The sequence below is a fragment of the Haliaeetus albicilla genome, chromosome 8 (assembly GCF_947461875.1).
Source record: "Haliaeetus albicilla chromosome 8, bHalAlb1.1, whole genome shotgun sequence".
In the NCBI taxonomy this organism is placed as follows: Eukaryota; Metazoa; Chordata; class Aves; order Accipitriformes; family Accipitridae; genus Haliaeetus; species Haliaeetus albicilla.
In genome coordinates this window covers 38,469,544-38,486,315 of record NC_091490.1, presented here as the reverse complement: position 1 = coordinate 38,486,315, position 16,772 = coordinate 38,469,544, and the positions used below count along the sequence as shown (strand labels likewise).

General features: G+C 44.5%; 1 protein-coding gene across 1 annotated transcript in view; it reads left to right on the top strand.

The window, feature by feature from the left end:
* Positions 1 to 3,235: 3,235 nt before the first annotated feature.
* Positions 3,236 to 16,772, top strand: part of LMNB2 (lamin B2) — a 39,185-nt gene continuing 25,648 nt past the window's right edge. The window contains exons 1-2 of the mRNA XM_069789970.1: positions 3,236 to 3,513; positions 15,931 to 16,067. Coding sequence (XP_069646071.1) covers positions 3,313 to 3,513; positions 15,931 to 16,067 — 338 coding nt within the window. The 5' untranslated portion in view covers positions 3,236 to 3,312. The remainder of the gene's footprint in view (positions 3,514 to 15,930; positions 16,068 to 16,772) is intronic.

Genomic DNA, 16,772 nt, shown 5'->3' with positions numbered 1-16,772 from the left:
AAGCACAGAGGGAGTTTATTATAAAATTGTTGTGGGTAGCACTGAACTGTCACGGTCCTTAAAGAAAAATGAATTGCTAAATATTGAGAGACAAATGACAGCACTGACTCTGGTTCCATACTAACCTATATCATCAGAGTGATCCAAGAGGACCCCTATTTGAACAGATGCCAATTCCACGACCAAAGCATGCATTGTACTCCCTGTAAAACACAGTTGTCTAGTGGGCTCTCAGCTTTTGCACTTCCCCTCCTCCCTTGATGCTTTCCTCTCCCCATCCCACCCCCAAACTGTTCTCTTCTTTTTTGCAAAGATAGGAAAAGTGAACATACATGTCCAGTTAACAAGGAGGGGAGACCAGTGCCAAGGTTGAAAGTGTGCAAGTGTTCTGGTTACTGCTAAAGAAAGGCACCTTCTAAAAAATGTAGAAAATATTAGGTATTATTATTGAGGCATATTTCAGGAAGTATATTTAGAAAAAAAATATTTGACTGCAACACAGTTGATATCAGCACTATGAAAATAACTGGTAACATTAGAAAGCACACCCCCACCCCAACCCTTGAAACATTCAAAGTTTCTAAGTCATTATCTAAGAAATCTGAAAGAAAAAATAATGGGGGAGTTTGGGCTAAACTCCATGAACAAAGGGGACTGACATCTGGATTACGTTATCAATCAAAATTAGGCAAAAGGTTTAAAAGAATTTCCAAAATATGACAGATGCGCAGAATATCACGTCAAATCACAAGAGAAGACATGAGCTAACCCAAAAATGCTTACACAGAGGCTTTCAGCATTCCTTAAATATTTTTTTCTGGCTTAACGTAACCGAAGTTTATAACTGGTCTTCCACGAATTTGCTGGTGTTGGAAACTGCATGTTGAGAGAGAAAAAGTTCAATCTAAGTGCATGGCTCGATGCTCACAGGCACTTTTTTGCTTTGCTCGGGGGAAGGCGGCGATGTTTGAAATGATACAGATTGCACACAGGCAGCTCCGGCAAGAGGCACAGGGCTGGGGGCTGGAGCCGATCCAGGAGCAGTTGGTTTACAGTTTGCAGACAGGCGCCAAAATTCAAAAAATGCACTGTACTTCAAATCCAGAGACGCGGATGAAAACAATGAGGAAGGAGGCGGCCCCAAAGGCTCCTGGGCTGTCCTCGGTGTAGCTCCCTGCCCGGAGCAGGCTAATGGAGCAGGATCTGACCGCCCTGCTGAGGAAAGAGGCCACAGCACTCTGGGATTTGTAGTCTCTTCTTTCTGCTTCCTTTTCCAGAAAATTCAAGTCAAAACCAACTTGGATTCAGTCAGAACGCTGAGTTTCACAGTGAGTTGTATAACATATTATCAGATCTCACTGATAAAGATCTGGTAACTGTGACCTTCAAATATGGAGGTTGCGTAAATGCCTACAGAAAGGGCACATGCGGTGATCTATAGGCTTACTTTCATTTTAGCTATCACCCGTAAACTCCCTCCCAGTAACCCACTGATACCCCCAGCTTTGCAGACTCCATGTGGAAATCCCTGTGCTCAGCTCTCTGTAGGAGATAGAGGTGAAGGAGCCATCAATACTGTCCTAGGAGAGATGATGCCCAAGCCAGCTGGGATGAGCACTCTGTTAAGCCAGGACAACTCTTTTCATGTTGGATGCATATTTTGAAACAAATGCATTCAGGTGAAAACCTACTAGTTACATGGGTCAGCTGCTAAAGATATGCAATGTTGCAAGAGGGACTTAGAGCTCTTTGGCATCAAGGGTATTGAGCATCCAGAATTCCTGGATTTATTCTGAGTTTTTCCAGTTTGAGGTGTACTTAATATTAGAATCCGAGATCCCCTAACATGAGGATCGTCTAGGTTGTGTTTTGCGGATAAAACCATCTGCACCTATTTGTTCAGCCTGGCTCCGTAAGTTTCTTTTCATGTATCGCGTGCAGTATTTTCTTGCTCTCTTTCCTGTTTCTCTATCTAGATCTGTCCTTCTCATGCAGAGCCCTTCTTTGCATTATGCTCATGCTGTTTTTTTTCTTTGCTGCCCATGTATATGGACAACAGATTTTTAATCTGTTTTTTCTACTTCTCAGGCAGAAAATCTCACTTTTCTCAGCCTTCCCTGGTAGCCGAAAGGCACAATGGCAGTTAAGAGCTTTTCAGCCTCCAAAGTTTTGGGACATGAGGAATTAGCTCATGGGAATGGTAATCCACTTTATACTGGTTAATGCACAAGAACTGACAGAAGTTGGGGCATATTCAGTACAAATATGTTTTGGGAAAAATAATAATCCCAACCTTTAGGAAGGGACAACTTCTCAGGGGATTTTAGTTTGTACAAAACCTGGCTGCATTCTCTGGGACTGCAAAAGGATTTCGGGATAGGTTCCTTCTCAAATGGCCTGATCGGAGACTGGGAGGCATTGCAACCTCGCAGTAAAACTTTAAAATTTCTAAAATCTACAAAACAGCACTCCTAAAAATTCACCCTTGGAAATAGCTGATTGGTATTTTTTCTGAGACTCTCCACCCCCAACTTCAGCAAAGAGCGGGTCCCTGGCCTATAAAACTTCAGCGCTAACAGCAAAGCATGGCAAATTTGTAAACAGCTCAAAACAGGGTTATGTAACAATGCCTTAGATAACTAGCGTGGAAATATATCTGGTAAGTGAAATACGACACAGGTTTCAATACAATTGTGGCAAATGAGCAGCACAGCATCGCTTCTGATCGGCGGGATGGCGGTCGATGTTTCAGGTGGGTTTGGTGAGCGCGGGGCGCGATGGACAGAAGGCCCCGGGGGGTCCTGGCAGGTTTGGGGTGCGTGCTGTGGAGGGGGGACCCGTGGGGTGACTGACCCGCACCCACCAACACCCGAACGGCTGCTGGGGCTGCGAGCAGGAGCGGGAGCAGCCGCTGACAGCTGAGGAGCATGTGAGGAATGATCCTGGTCAGTAGCTCTGGTCCCTCCAGGTTTTATTGAAAAAGAAATAAAAAATCTTGTCTTCAGGACTGGCCCCTCGCTCCCTGCGCTATTCTCGCTCTCACGGCCGCCTAATTTTGTCTTTTAATACGCGGCACAAGCTACGCTTCTGGTCGAAGAGCAGGCTCGGGCTCGCCGCGCGTCCCGCAACGCACAAAATGGAGGGCGGCCCGGACTGCACCTCCCAGCGCGCCCTGCGGCGCGGCGCCGAGACTTCATTTCCCAGGCGGCGCGGCGGCGGGGGAGGCGATGTCCGCCATCTTACCGCTCCCTCCTCCCCCGGTGCGGCTGGATTGAATGAGCCCGCTGCCCGCCTGCCCGCGAATTGAGCGCCATGTCAGGCACCCCGAGCCGCGGCACCCCCGGCGGGACCCCGCTGTCGCCGACTCGCATCTCCCGCCTGCAGGAGAAGGAGGAGCTGCGGCAGCTCAATGACCGCCTGGCGATTTATATCGACCGTGTGCGGGCGCTGGAGCTGGAGAATGACCGGCTGCTGCTGAAGATCTCCGAGAAAGAGGAGGTCACCACCCGGGAGGTACGGCCCGAGGCGGCCTGCTGGCCTTCGCCCGCGGCTCTGGGGCGGGAGGGCGAGCGGCGGCGGCCCGTTGGAGGCGTTTGCGCCGCTCCGTCCCGGGCCGAAGGTCCGCGGCCCAGGGGTTCGGCCGACCCGTTCCCGCGCGGCGCCTCCGCCCGCCCAGCGCGGGGCGCGCTGTGGCGGCTCGGCGCGGCCACGGGCTCGGCGGCGCCATGCGCGTCCCGCCGCGCCGTTCTCGCCTGGCTTTGGCCGCGGGGCGAGGGTCGCCCCGGGGCAGTGGGTTTTGGCAGTGCCCGGCTGTGGGGCTCGGGGCTGAGGGCGAGAGCTGGCGGAGGGGCCGGGCGGAGGTGTGTGTGTGTGGGGGGGGGGGGGTGTTGTGGAGATCCAGTTCCCGCCAGTTTCTGTGTGGTCCCTCGGGGGCTTGTCAGGAGCTCTCGGGCCGCGACGTTGGGCAAAGAGGCTGCCGGTAACACGTTAAAGGCGGCTGAGGCCGGGATCGTCACCCAGTGAAAATTCGACACCTGGAAGGACCCCGGTGGCGGGAGCGGGCCGGCGTGCCTAGCGGCGGCCGGCCGTGCCGGGAAGCGGCTCTGGGCGGCGGGGCGGGCGCGGCGCTCCTCTGGCGGTAGGGTGGCGGTTGAAGTCGCACGGTGCCCTGCAAGTTCCCTCCAGGTAGGGCTCGCAGCACTGAATACCGTTCTGGGGGGTCCTCTGGGTCTGCGTGTAGGTCTCACCCGCTGCGGGCTGGTTCTTTGCTGTAGTTTGTAGTCAGTCTGTCCCCCGTGCAGGCTGCGCCTTCTCGGTGTACTGGAGCCCACGCTGAGCACACGCGTCCTGTGAATTGTGCCAACCTGCGTGTTACTTTTTCTTTACGGTCCCTATCCTGACGGCTGATGTGATGAGATGAAAAATTTGAAAGGGTTTAGACTAACTTTGCTTCTCACCGGAAGAAATCTTTCTTAGGCTCCGCAAATGCTAGGAATCAAATCCTTGTAGTGTGAGCTACTCTGATCTGCCTCCTGTGATCTTGGAGGCAAAACTGGTTGATCCTTTTTGCTAAGCCATGTTTTGCTTTTCCCTCTTCTGTTGTATCCGCTTTCCCCCAGGACTCTCCTTCCTATATGGAGGAAGGATGTAGTCAGTGACACAGCTGGGGACAGTCCCACCCATCCTGTACCAGTCCAAACCCCCTCTGCTCCATCTGTTGGAGGCAATCTACAGAGGTGTCCCACCTCCGAGATGAAGTTAAACTTCTGTGGAAAGCCTGAAGATAACAGCCTTTACTGTAACTTGTGTGATGCAATGGATTGCTATGCCACTGTGTAGGCTCCCCCCACCCCTGTAAGGGTCTGGTTTGATGATGCTAGGGGTGGTAGGAGGAGGGTTTGAATTAATTTAGTTTAAGCACACCAGATATGATAGCGTCTTGTTTGGGGAGTGGTTGGCCTACCTGCAATCAGTGTACATCCGGGATTGAAGTACCTTTAAAGACCCTTTGTACCACTTAATGATATAACTTTAATGTTTTCAAAATAACTAGATATTTCTAAACATAAAACATGGCTACATCACTTGTCCTGTGTGAAATCATGCTATAAACAAAATAACCATGTCTGGTTCAGGGAGCTTCTAAGTTGTAGATTGCTGGAGGCTAGAAGGAGTATGTGTTTTAAATGTAAGAGGCAGAATGTAATTCTCTTGACAGCACACATGTAACAAGAGTAAGAACAGGACAAGCAGGCAACATAGATATAATCTCATATTTTTAAAATATGAACATAAACCAACTCATAATAGCAGTTCTGTGTGTTATCATTTCTGGAAAAATACTCTGATGCAGTAATCGGAAAATAAACTTGAGGATTTTGATACAAATATTTTGCTTACTTTGCTCTTGAGCTTTCCTTCTTAACTTTTCTTCTAGACGTCAAAAAAGTCCTAATTTTTAGGAAAAACTTTGTCAGGATTCCTCAAGCTGCTCTTTGACACTTCAGAGACAATATAAGATGCTTCAGCTAGTCTCTGGACCACATTTGTTAAATGCTTTCTCCATTGCTTTAAGACAGCTTATTTATTCTTTAAGTATGTCCAGAAAAGGAGACTTTGTAGTCTTATTGTTTTGATGCAGGATAGTGGACTGGTTTAGGACTCTGGGAGCAGTAAAACTTAAGATGACTGTCACATTTTCGATTTACTGGAATGGGAGAATCCTGTCCTTTCACTTTCAGGACCACTCTAGTAAACTGGATTTTCTGCTGACAGTTCAGTTTTCTTGTTACGCTGTTAGAATTTTTGTTCATGAAATGATTAGGCTTAGCATGAAATAAAATATTAATTAAAAACAAACACTCCAAACCACACAAAAAGCCAAACAACCCCAAAGCAACTCTAACTTCTGTGTAGAAGCACGGTTAAGCGTCGTCCAGTGATATTGGCTTACTGTTCTGGCTACATCATCATATCTTTATATTAGCTCTACATGCTTAAAATAGACTATTTTCTTTTCCCAGGGTGTTCAGGATGAAAATTCCCCTTGGTTATCCTCAACTGTGTGTAAATTTGACTCAGATTTAAAAAAAAAATTATTTTTTTTTAGCTGTCTAAATATTCTAATATTTTTGGCTTATCTCTGGTAGTGGCAGGGAACACCATCTGCCACTGTGGTAGATGGAATGATGCATGTTGTGGTATGGCAAGCAGGAGTGACTGCTCACCAGTGGGCTCTATGTTAACACCTGAGACTTTTGCCTTGAGAGCAGGTGATGGGTCCATAATCTAAGGCAAATAGGAGGTTGAGGATTGCTATGGCAAGCAGTAGACAAGAGCATGTATCATGAGAGAGATGTTTGTCCGTTGCTTGTCACTCCAGTAGCCCACAGTGACCATGTCTGAAAAAGGGGCTGGGGTGAGACCATTACTGACATCCCCTCCCCTCATCCCTGTATGCACGGGAACAAAGGGTTGGCATTTCTGATCTTCTCAAAGCTCTGGTTTAGGGGAATATCTTCTAGATGAGAGAAGGTCTGCTGATGCTGTTCAGGCAAGGACCATAGTCACTGTTCTGCTAGAGGCTCTTTAATCATTAGCTGATCAGGATGTTCTTTTTTCCTTGTTTTAATCACCAATCTGCAGAAGATAGAAGAAAGCAGCCACTTTCTCCTTCTCTCTTGGGCAATCTCCTTAGTTTTACAGACCATGGCTGCATCATGGCCTTGGAACAAAATAACTCCTGTAGCTCTTTTTGAGGAACACAGGGCTGCCACCTCTTAACAGTAGAGATCAGGAACTTTGCAGAACTTGAGATTCATCTTTAGCTCTCTACTAATTATAGCCCTTTTCCTTGCTTTTCCTAACCCTGTCCAATGCTGTTCTACCTTTACTTGTTTGCAACAGGCCTCTAGAGAAGTAAAAATGTATACAGTAAGCCCTCAGAAAAATACAAAAAATATTTTGCCTCTGTAGCTGGGGGAACCTATAATTGTCCTCATTCTTTGTTTGCTGTCTTGCATGAATCCCCTTGTGTAGCTTAGCTTATGACAGAAGAGAAATTTAGCTCATCCCCTTGTTTGTCTGCCTCCCTAGTGTATGACTGATGCTATTCTCACTGTGTTGGGGTCACTACTACAATAACCTAATTTGTGAGGCTGGGAGGGGGAATACTGGAAGGCCTAAGAGGAAGAGAGTCCTAGAGCTCTCCTCAATTCCCTTTCTACTAACTCCCTGCCCTCCCCTGCAGCGCTTATGATTGCAGCCTTCTAGACAAGATGTTTTGATGGGCATGGGAGGGGTTACTACATTGTTCTAAGGACATCCCACTATTCTCACCCACAGAAAGAGGTAGGGGGGAAAAAAAAAGGTAAGATCCCTGGGAGTCTCACCCACTGACAGCAATTGCCCTTGTGAGAAAAGCAGTTTCTACAAGGGGTACCCTCTTCACCTATGTCTTTTGCAGCTCTGTGGGTGTGATTGCAGGTGGCTGCAATCTCGTATGTCACAGCCATCAGAACTTTCACTGTGGTCTCACCTGGTCTCCACTTACCTGCCAGTACTGCAGCTACTGTGCCTTTCATGTGCACTGTGTGTAGTAACCAGAGCTACTGTTGTGACCAGGGTATGTAGGTCTGGTGTTGCCTAGTTGGCATCTGCAAAATACATGTTCAGATGCTCCTGTGGATGGTGGGTCACTCAAGAGTTGTAGCCCCCAAGACATGGGGTTAAATGGTCTTCTGGCACTATAGACATCATCTGGGAGGTGATATGCAACACACATCTTCATTGTTCTTGAGAATTTGACTGATGGTCTTGGCAAGTCTGAGGCAAGGCTTACTGGCAGTCCACAACTGGTTGAATAAGAACATATTGAGCCACACCTGGTGGGAATACACTTATGTTTTGCACGGTAATGAGATTAACGGTTGTCGTGGTTTAACCATGTGAGCAGCCGCTCACTCACTCCACCCCCCACAGTGGGATGGGCGAGAAAATTGGGGAAAAAAATTGGGTTGAGATAAGGACAGTTGAATACTACAGAAAGGAAGAAACTAATAATGATAATAATAACAATAATAAAATGACAATAATAATAATAAAAGGATTGGAATATACAAGTGATGCACAATGCAATTGCTCACCACCCACTGACCAATGCCCAGTTAGTCCCTGAGCGGTGATCCCCCTATCCCCACTCCCCCCAGTTTATATACTAGGTGTGACATCACATGGTATGGAATACCTGTTGGCCACTTTGGGTCAGCTGCCCTGGCTGTGTGCCCTCCCAACTTCTTGTGCCCCTCCAGCCTTCTTGCTGGCTGGGCATGAGAAGCTGAAAAATCCTTGACTTTAGACTAAACATTACTCAGCAACAACTGAAAGCATCAGTGTGTTATCAACATTCTTATAGTACTGAACCCAAAACATAACACTGTACCAGCTACTAGGAAGGCAATTGACTATCCCAGCCGAAGCCAGGACAATGTTTCATCATCAAATTTGTCTGGATTCACTTGTGGTTGGACAGGCATGCTTCTTGCCTAGCGTGTAGGTTAATTGCCTTCTTGGCATGTTCCCTGTGTCTTCATTGAGTGACGTCCTGCAGCTTTTCTCAAGTGATTGCTGTGGGAGGGTCTGTGTTCATGTGTCTATCCTTGAACTGCTGCACAGGGGGCTTGTTGACAGGTTGTTAGGTTAAAGAGCATCCAGCAGTCCTGCCTGCCTTTCAGACTGTGGTATGGAAACATCTCTGTTTTATTGTTCTCCACATGCTCCCTTTCCTTGTCCCCTGTGTTGCCCAATTACAAACATGCAGGCTCTTTTGCCAGCTAAAGAGGAAAAAAAGTGAAAGCACATTCATAGTGCGATTTGTAGGGTGTCCACCTTGGGTCTGTGCAGGAAGAGTTAGGCTTGGGTGCACATTGACATGTAGTGGATCAGGCTGCAGCCTGTTTTCTGGTTCCTGCTGAACTCTGTTTTGAGGTTTTAGCTTTATTTATTTCTTCCATTGCCTTCAGATGGGGGGGACGACACACTACATTTTCAGAGTGGAGGAACCCGTTTGCTGGCCTAACTTGTTATCTGGGGAGGTTTGCTGCTTCCTGGGGACTTCCATTGTGGACATTATAGAGAGGCTACTGAGGCTTATTTGGCTGTATGACTATTATCCCTGGTGCTCTTCCATGTAGGCACCAGCAACACTGGCAGGGGCCATCTGAAAAGTATCAAACGTGACTGCATGACTCTGGATGACTGTTAATGGCATGGGGGCCTAGGGGGTGTGGGGAGGGGGAAGGGTTTGAGGATGGCTGAGCAGGTCCTGCAGAGCAACTCTGGATTGCACAACTGCTGTTGGCAAAAGGATTTTGGTTTCTATGGCCATGGAACTGCCTTTCAGGATTGAAGACGGCTTCAAAGAGACAGGATCCACCTGGCTAAGCAGGGCAAATGTATCTTTGCCAACAGGGCTGATCAGCCTGCTAAGAAGAACTTTAAACTGGGAATGATGAGGCAGGGAGAGATTCCTCTCAGGTAAGATCAGGTGAGGAAGTGGTGGATGGGGTAAACAAGCAAAAGGCCTGGGGTTATATGAACAGAAGAGAAAGCAACAGAAAAAGGATTAAATGGAAACACCCCAAGCAAAGGTGCATAAAGAAGGAAGTGCCTACAGGACAGCCTTATGGGGAAAGCCCTCCTGCCCTTCCTGGGGAATCATCATGCTTGGGTGCCTTTCTGAAATGCCTGTAACACCAGTATGTGCAGCATGGGGAACAAATGGGGAATGAGAAGTCTGTGGGCAGTTACAGAACTGTGACCCCATTGGGATCAGGGATGGCTCACATGACTAGAGTGGTATGATGGATGGATACAAGCTTTTCAGGAAGGTGAGGAGGGGGAGTTGCTGTTTACGTGAGAGAGCAGTGGGAATGCCTGGAGCTCTGCCTAAGGACAGGTTATGAGCTAGCTGAGAGCTTGTTGGTCAGGATTAGTGGGCAGACCAAGATGGGTGACATTGTGGTATGTGTCTGCTACTGACCTGATCAAGAAGAAGAGGTAAACAAGGCCTCCTTTAGTCAACTGGAAGAAACCTCATATGCCCTTGTCTTTGTGCTCTGCTGGACTTAATAAATTAAGGAAGAACTGGTCAGGGATGTTAAGGTCAGGGCAGTGACTATGAGACGGTGGAGTTCAGGATCTTTAGAGGATGGAGCAGAGCAAAAAGCAGGACCACAACCCTGGATATTGGGAGAGTAGACTAGCCTCTTCAGAGCTCCGCTTGGAAGAATCCCATGGGTTACACCCCTGGAGAGAAAAGGGGTCCATGGGAGCTGAGTTGATATTCAAGGGTAACCTCTTCCAAGCTCACGAGTCATCCATCCCAACAATCAGGAAATGGAACAAAGGTGGCAGGAGACCCGTATGGATGAGCAAAGAGGTCCTGACTAAACTCGGATATAAGGAAGGCTGATGTACTCAATGTCTTCTTGTGGTCAGACCAGCCTTCAGGAATCCCAGGCCCCTGAGACCAGAGGGAAAGTCTGGAGCAAGAAAGACTTACTCTTGGTAGAGGAGGATCAGGATAGGGAACATCTAAACAAACTGGACATAATTCCATGGGACCTGATGGGTTGCACCCGTGAGTGCTGAGGGAACTGGCTGATATAGTTGTGAGGCCACTCTCAGTTATCTTTGAAAGATGATTAGGAGAGGTTCCTGAAGACTGGAAGAAAGCTAATGTCATCTTCAGGAGGGGCAAGAAGGAAGATCCAGGGAACTACAGGCCAATCAACCTCACCTCAGTTCCTGGAAGGTGATGTCTCTGTGTCTTTTTTTCTTCTTCATGCCTGCTTGGACTCTGCATGGCCTCTGTAGGGGCCTTTCATGGAGGAAGCTGTTCAAGCCTTTTGGGAGTCCAGGCAGACTGACTTAGCTCAATCTTCCCTTTCTGAATGCTTGTTGACTTTTCAAACCCTTGTTCATGTGCTTGTTCCCTTGTCCACTGTTTCCCTTTAAAGAAAGCCATACTGTGTGACTGTTTTTTCTCCACTATGTTGTGCTTATACGTGTACCCGCTACTTCTCTTCGTTTACCGGATCTGTCATGAATACCTGCTCACTGGTTGACTGAGCCAAAGACCAGTAGGTTGCAAAACTTTTATTTTACACAAGTAATATTGATTCTATATCAGTATGACTTTTAGTTTTGTGCCCTGTAATTCTGTTCCTCAGGTGAATATCTACTGTACTGCCTTGGACTTCAGAGTTTAGTGATAAGTAGTTTCTGTTTTAGAAACTTGTATCGCGTAAGCCATCTTCTAATTTTCTAGTACAAAGTGAACTCTAAATGAGAGCTTAAATAACGTACTGATTGATATAGTTCAAAAAGTGGGCTTTAGAAAGCTGTTAATACTTTCTAAACGTGATGGTTTGTTACTGCTTGTTTTGTTGATCTGTTCTATGATACTTTCAACTGATGGTTAAGTGCAGAAATCTCTTGAAGATTTCTCTAGTGCAAATATAAGTAAAAAAGAAAACACCAGAGGGTATGTTTTCACTGCATTATTTTAGGTGGTGGTTCTACATAAACTAATCGACTTAGGGCCATAGACTCTCACGTATGCCTTTTTCATGAGCAGAGCAAGAGTAATTACTTTATACACCATTCATGAGTTGTTCTTCAAACTTTATTTTTTGGCTTGCCATGTTGTATTGTGATTAACAGACGTCACAATCAATTTTATTTTTCTCATCTGTATGTGACCAGCTTTTTGAAAAATGCTTTACTATGTCTCATATCCTTCTTGTTTTGATTATCTTAAAATATTTTGTATACGTAGTCTTTTTAGCCTGTGATGATGTGTTTATCCAATATGTTGCTTTCTAGAAGGATTTTATTAACTGCTTTTTGTACTTGTTTTAACAAATACCTCAGTGTTCCCTAATTGCCATGCTGAAACAATTGCAAGTCTTAGATTTTTTTTTTATTTTTTTTCTTTTGTCTTCCCTTGCTTCTGCAAGGATGCTGAAACCAAGTCAACTGAGGTTCTTGACAGTATCTTGGTAAATCTGTTCCTATGTGCTGCTGAGAACTAGGTGAAGAGTTGCTTTCTCTCTTGTGGCTTCCTGGATTAGCCACTCCATGGCACTCACTACTTAGCATATGAAAATATAGCTCAGGTATCACCTCCTGGATTACAGCTTGGGCTAATTGAAACCTGTTAGAATTGCTGCATTTTCTGCCTCTCGGATCTCCTGTAATGTCCCAGTTTTCCTTTGTAGCTGATGGTCAATAATCACTGTGTAAATCAATGTTGTTTCTGTGTTCTGAATACTGCTTGCAGTTCTCTTAACCCATTTTAAAACATCTAGAGCCTGGAAAAATTGTGTAAGCAAAAGGTGACAAAGATAAGCAGAGCAGCAGAATAATTTCTGACCAGGAGCAAATCTGGAAGAGAGATGAGAAGAAACCTGCGGTCTCATAAGTCATGAGTCCAAACAAAGACATTTGTTCAGGAAGCAAATATGCAGCACTTCTCACAACACAAAAGCTAAAGGCATGAAATGAAATTATCAAGCAGTAGGTCTTAATCCACCAGTTGTGCTTGTATGATGCTCTCTGATGTTGTGGAAACCAAAAGCTAAAGAGATTTACAAAAGGATTAGACAAATTAACAGTATTTGGTGACTACTGGGTTTTGATGCCTGGAAGCAATTTTTGGCTCAGGATTTTTTTTTTATTTTTTTTTTTTTTTTTAAAATTTTCAGAAGCTGGGAGTATATGTGAATGAAGAATCATTGTATGTTTGCCTCGTTCTCTGTACTTGTTCCCTTCACCATTTGCTACCAGCTGCTCTTCTTACTGCCTTACACTGGAAGGATTGGCATAGGCTTCAAAGATGAGTTTGTATCTTTGTCTCCTGGTCCCCACATCTGAGAATGGGTTGTGGTAACCCAAGCAAAATTATGAGAAACAACAAATGAAGGAAGGAATTTGAATTGATAGATTCTACTGATAGAAGATGGCAAAAAATGGAAGACATAGTCAGACAGGTTATCTCTTGCCTCCAGTATTCTTTGGGAGTGTTCAAGGACAGGTAGACAGTGTCTGGTGGCACTCTGCTCAGAAGTATGATGAGACAAAGAACCAGAGACAGGCTTCACAGTTGCCAGGTACATTTGTTCAACTTCTGTTGTTGCTGTGGATACTGGCTGTTGTTCCCATTGACTTTTTTTTTTATTATTATTTTGTCCAGAAGGGGTATGTGAGGCTTATCCCAGGAGGTCCTGCTTTAGTTTAGCAGCATCTTTTTAAGAATGGCTGGAAGTGTCACTGTACTAGAGACCAAACTGAGTAGCAAATGTAAAGTAATTAAAAAAGGGAGTGGGCAGAAGAGTGTCTGTAGAGTCAAAACAAAGCAAAATCATATGTGTACACAGAACAGAGGCACTTTTGGGACTGTACTTCTCTGGAGATTTTCAGAGTCAGTAGACTAAGTTAAGACTAAGTTACGTTCCTTCCACCAGAACAGAGTTTGAGGGGTGATGGTTTCAGGGAACAGAAACGCTTTCCAGAATTTCGGTGCTGGGGTAGAAGGGTGCTTCTGGCAAGGTTGGCTTTTTGTGGGGTTTTAGGGGTTTTGTGTCTGTGGTGGTGTTTGGTTTTTGTGGGGTTTTTTTTGTTGTTGTTGTTTTGTTTTTGTGTTGTGTTTTTTTTTTTACCCCCCCCCCCCCCCCCCGAATTGAAGGTGTTACAGCTCCCAGCTGTCTGCTGCCTCCCTGTGCTGGAATCTGCAGTGTGTCCTTATGTCTCAGTTTTTTCTGTCTGCTTAGTACATTAGCTTAAAATTCTAGTGGAAGTGCTTTTTGACTAACACTTTGGATTGTGAATTGGACCTGTGTGTTTCCTTCTCATGTTTGTTACTGGAGTAAGAGCAGAGAAGAGGTTAACATGCTGCAGTAGAAAAATACATACTAAGCTACCACAACTGGTTATGCCATGAATGAATCTGTCCTTTCTAATTAAGAAGCACAATCTCTGGTTATCTTTTTACCAACAGGTTCTGAAATGACTTTCATCATGCAATTTGTCATGCAATTTTTAGTTCCATCTAGCTATATTCTCTACACAGGAATTGTATTAAGTGTTCATTCTCTGTTCAGAATATTGTTGTTTTGGTGGTGTTAAACTCTGTATTGTCTGTAATGCCTCAAAAGCATAAATTATTTTCTGCCTGTTGTATCACACCAGCAACACCTTTTTGTGACAGTATTCGCAAAAACCTAGGGAAAAAGGCTTTCTTCCTTTGTACCTTGACGTGCAATTCCAGTTTATGCCCTGGAATACTGGGAAGGGATTTGTCCTTGTGTCCTGCACTGTGATTTAGTGTGTCTCTCTGAACCTGCAGTGATACAGCCCCAAATTCCTGGTAGATGTCCTAGGGCAAGGATTTTAGCATATTTAAGAGTTGAAGGGCAGATCGTCTAAAGAAGGGCCAGCATTAGAGAAGGAGTGTTGCAGGTGTAGTACCTGATGGTGCAGAATCAGTGCTTGACCTTTGGGCAATTGTATTTTATATTGCAATTTGCAAATACTGTAGTTTCACTCAAGGATCATCCATAATAAAAGGCTTTACAGACTTAAAGTCTCCAATTTTTTTTCTTGGCATTGTAGAGTGCTGTATGAAAGAGTTTAGAATAGTTATGGTAGACTTCTTTGTAGAACTTCCTAAATTTTGTAACTGATAACGTAGAGTTGTGTTGGCTTGTGCTGTAGACAGCCTCTGGCTATCAGCTATGGAGAAGAAACAAAACAAGTCGAATAAAACTTGAAAGAATTAATTCTATAAACAAAAGAAGTAAGATTGCATGGATAGACAGCCAAGTTGTTTCTGGTATGTGGTATGCTTGTAAACTAAGGCTTCTCAGCCCTCATACTGTCATTTTAGTTAATTTCAGAAGTTTTATGAGAATATAGTCTATCAGGAACTTAATTATATCCTGACTGCTTTTAATCAGTCTTTTTGAAGACCAGATGGTTGAGTCTGTCATTGGTGCCACTCCGATGTTGAAATAGGCGCTCCTAGAAATAGCACAGTTTGCTTTCTTGTTTCTACATTTTACACTTTCTTAGGAAATTTCTCTTCCTAAAGTTGGTACATTCTGCTTTTGGCTCTTCTCACCCCTTATTGCTCTGTTTCTGAATTTACATTAGTAATACTTGTTCTGGTATTCTTTCATAGAAGCAATAGCAGCAATCTTATATGGTCTTGACATTTTAGCTATCTGATATACCTTTCAAATAGTCTTGCATTCTAAAAAAAATGAAGGTCTGGAAGACTTTGAGGTGCCTTGCTGCAGTGTGAATGGCTGATTATGTAATATATTGAGCTGGGACAGGGAGAGGTCTGTAGATCCTTGTCCTCTGAGGTAGGGGACAGGACTGCTCATCTGAGCAGTTCACATTTCTGTAGTTCATCTGGTTTCAGATTCTTTTTAGCTTTGTAGTGCAAGAGCAGCAGAGTCAAATGGGGCTTTGGACCTGTATTCCACAAAAGAAGTCTTTAAGTGTTTAAAAAAATCTCCCAAAGCAGCAGTATTGGAAACGAAGGCAAATAATTTAAGATGGGATTGTAGGGTGTACTGATCTGCTTCAGTTTATCTCTTTGGAAGACTTGCACGCTTCAAATGTAGTATGTTTTGTTATGTCCTACTGGGAATAAAAAGTAAATCTTGTCTTTGAGACTAGATCGCATCTAATTGTAGGTGCATATTAATTGGAAATGTTCAATATAGAACATTCTTAAACAACAGAAATCATATCATACACCCTTTTTTCAAAGAAAGCTATGTGAAACCTAGTGCTGTGTTTCAGTTCTTTGATAGTTAGTCTTTGGGGTGTTCTTATATCTGAATGCTTTTTTCTCCTTAGGTGAGTGGAATCAAGAGTCTCTACGAGTCTGAACTGGCTGATGCTCGAAGAGTTCTGGATGAAACTGCCAAAGAGAGGGCTAGGTTACAGATTGAAATAGGAAAACTGAGAGCGGAACTTGAGGAGTTCAATAAAAGGTAAGGGAAGTTCTCCATGACACTTTTTTTTTTTTTTTTTTTTTTTTTTTTAAATCAGAATGGGCAATGGGAATGATACTACTGATGCTTCTTAAAAATGCATTTTGGAAGCATTGAGGTCAATGAGAAGATACAGGCTTGTCAGAGGGAAATTCCTCAGCTTTCTGGTACAGCTAGTCAGAGCAGATAATCTGACCAGTATATACACAAATGTTTTTGTACATATAATATTAATATACTGTGATTTGAGCAATTCAGACATCTAAAGGCTGAAACAATTGGTTGTGCCTGCTTCTGTCCTGTTGTACCTCTCCTTATGTGAGCATGCACATGTGCAGCTGGTTGGTCAACTAGATTGAGAAACTGATTTAGATTAGAGTTGACCCATCCAAGGAAGGTTAGTTTTTAAACATTATCAGTTTTACCGTCTGGTTCACTGTGTTGAATGATGGCAGAAATAAAGGAAAATGAAAAGGGTGGCCCTGAGCAATTTGGGAATATGGAAGCCCTGTTGCCTTGAAAACACATGAAGCTACAATGTAAGTGTGCTGGAAAAAAAAACTTGTATCAACTATGTTTTTAAAACTGCTGTTCAGTCTGCATCGAAGAGAATTGGCCTAATAAACTGGCTACTGAAGCCAAGTGTAATTCATTATTTCTATTCCCACTAGGGAGTTTTTGTAATCAAACACAGTTGAAACTTCA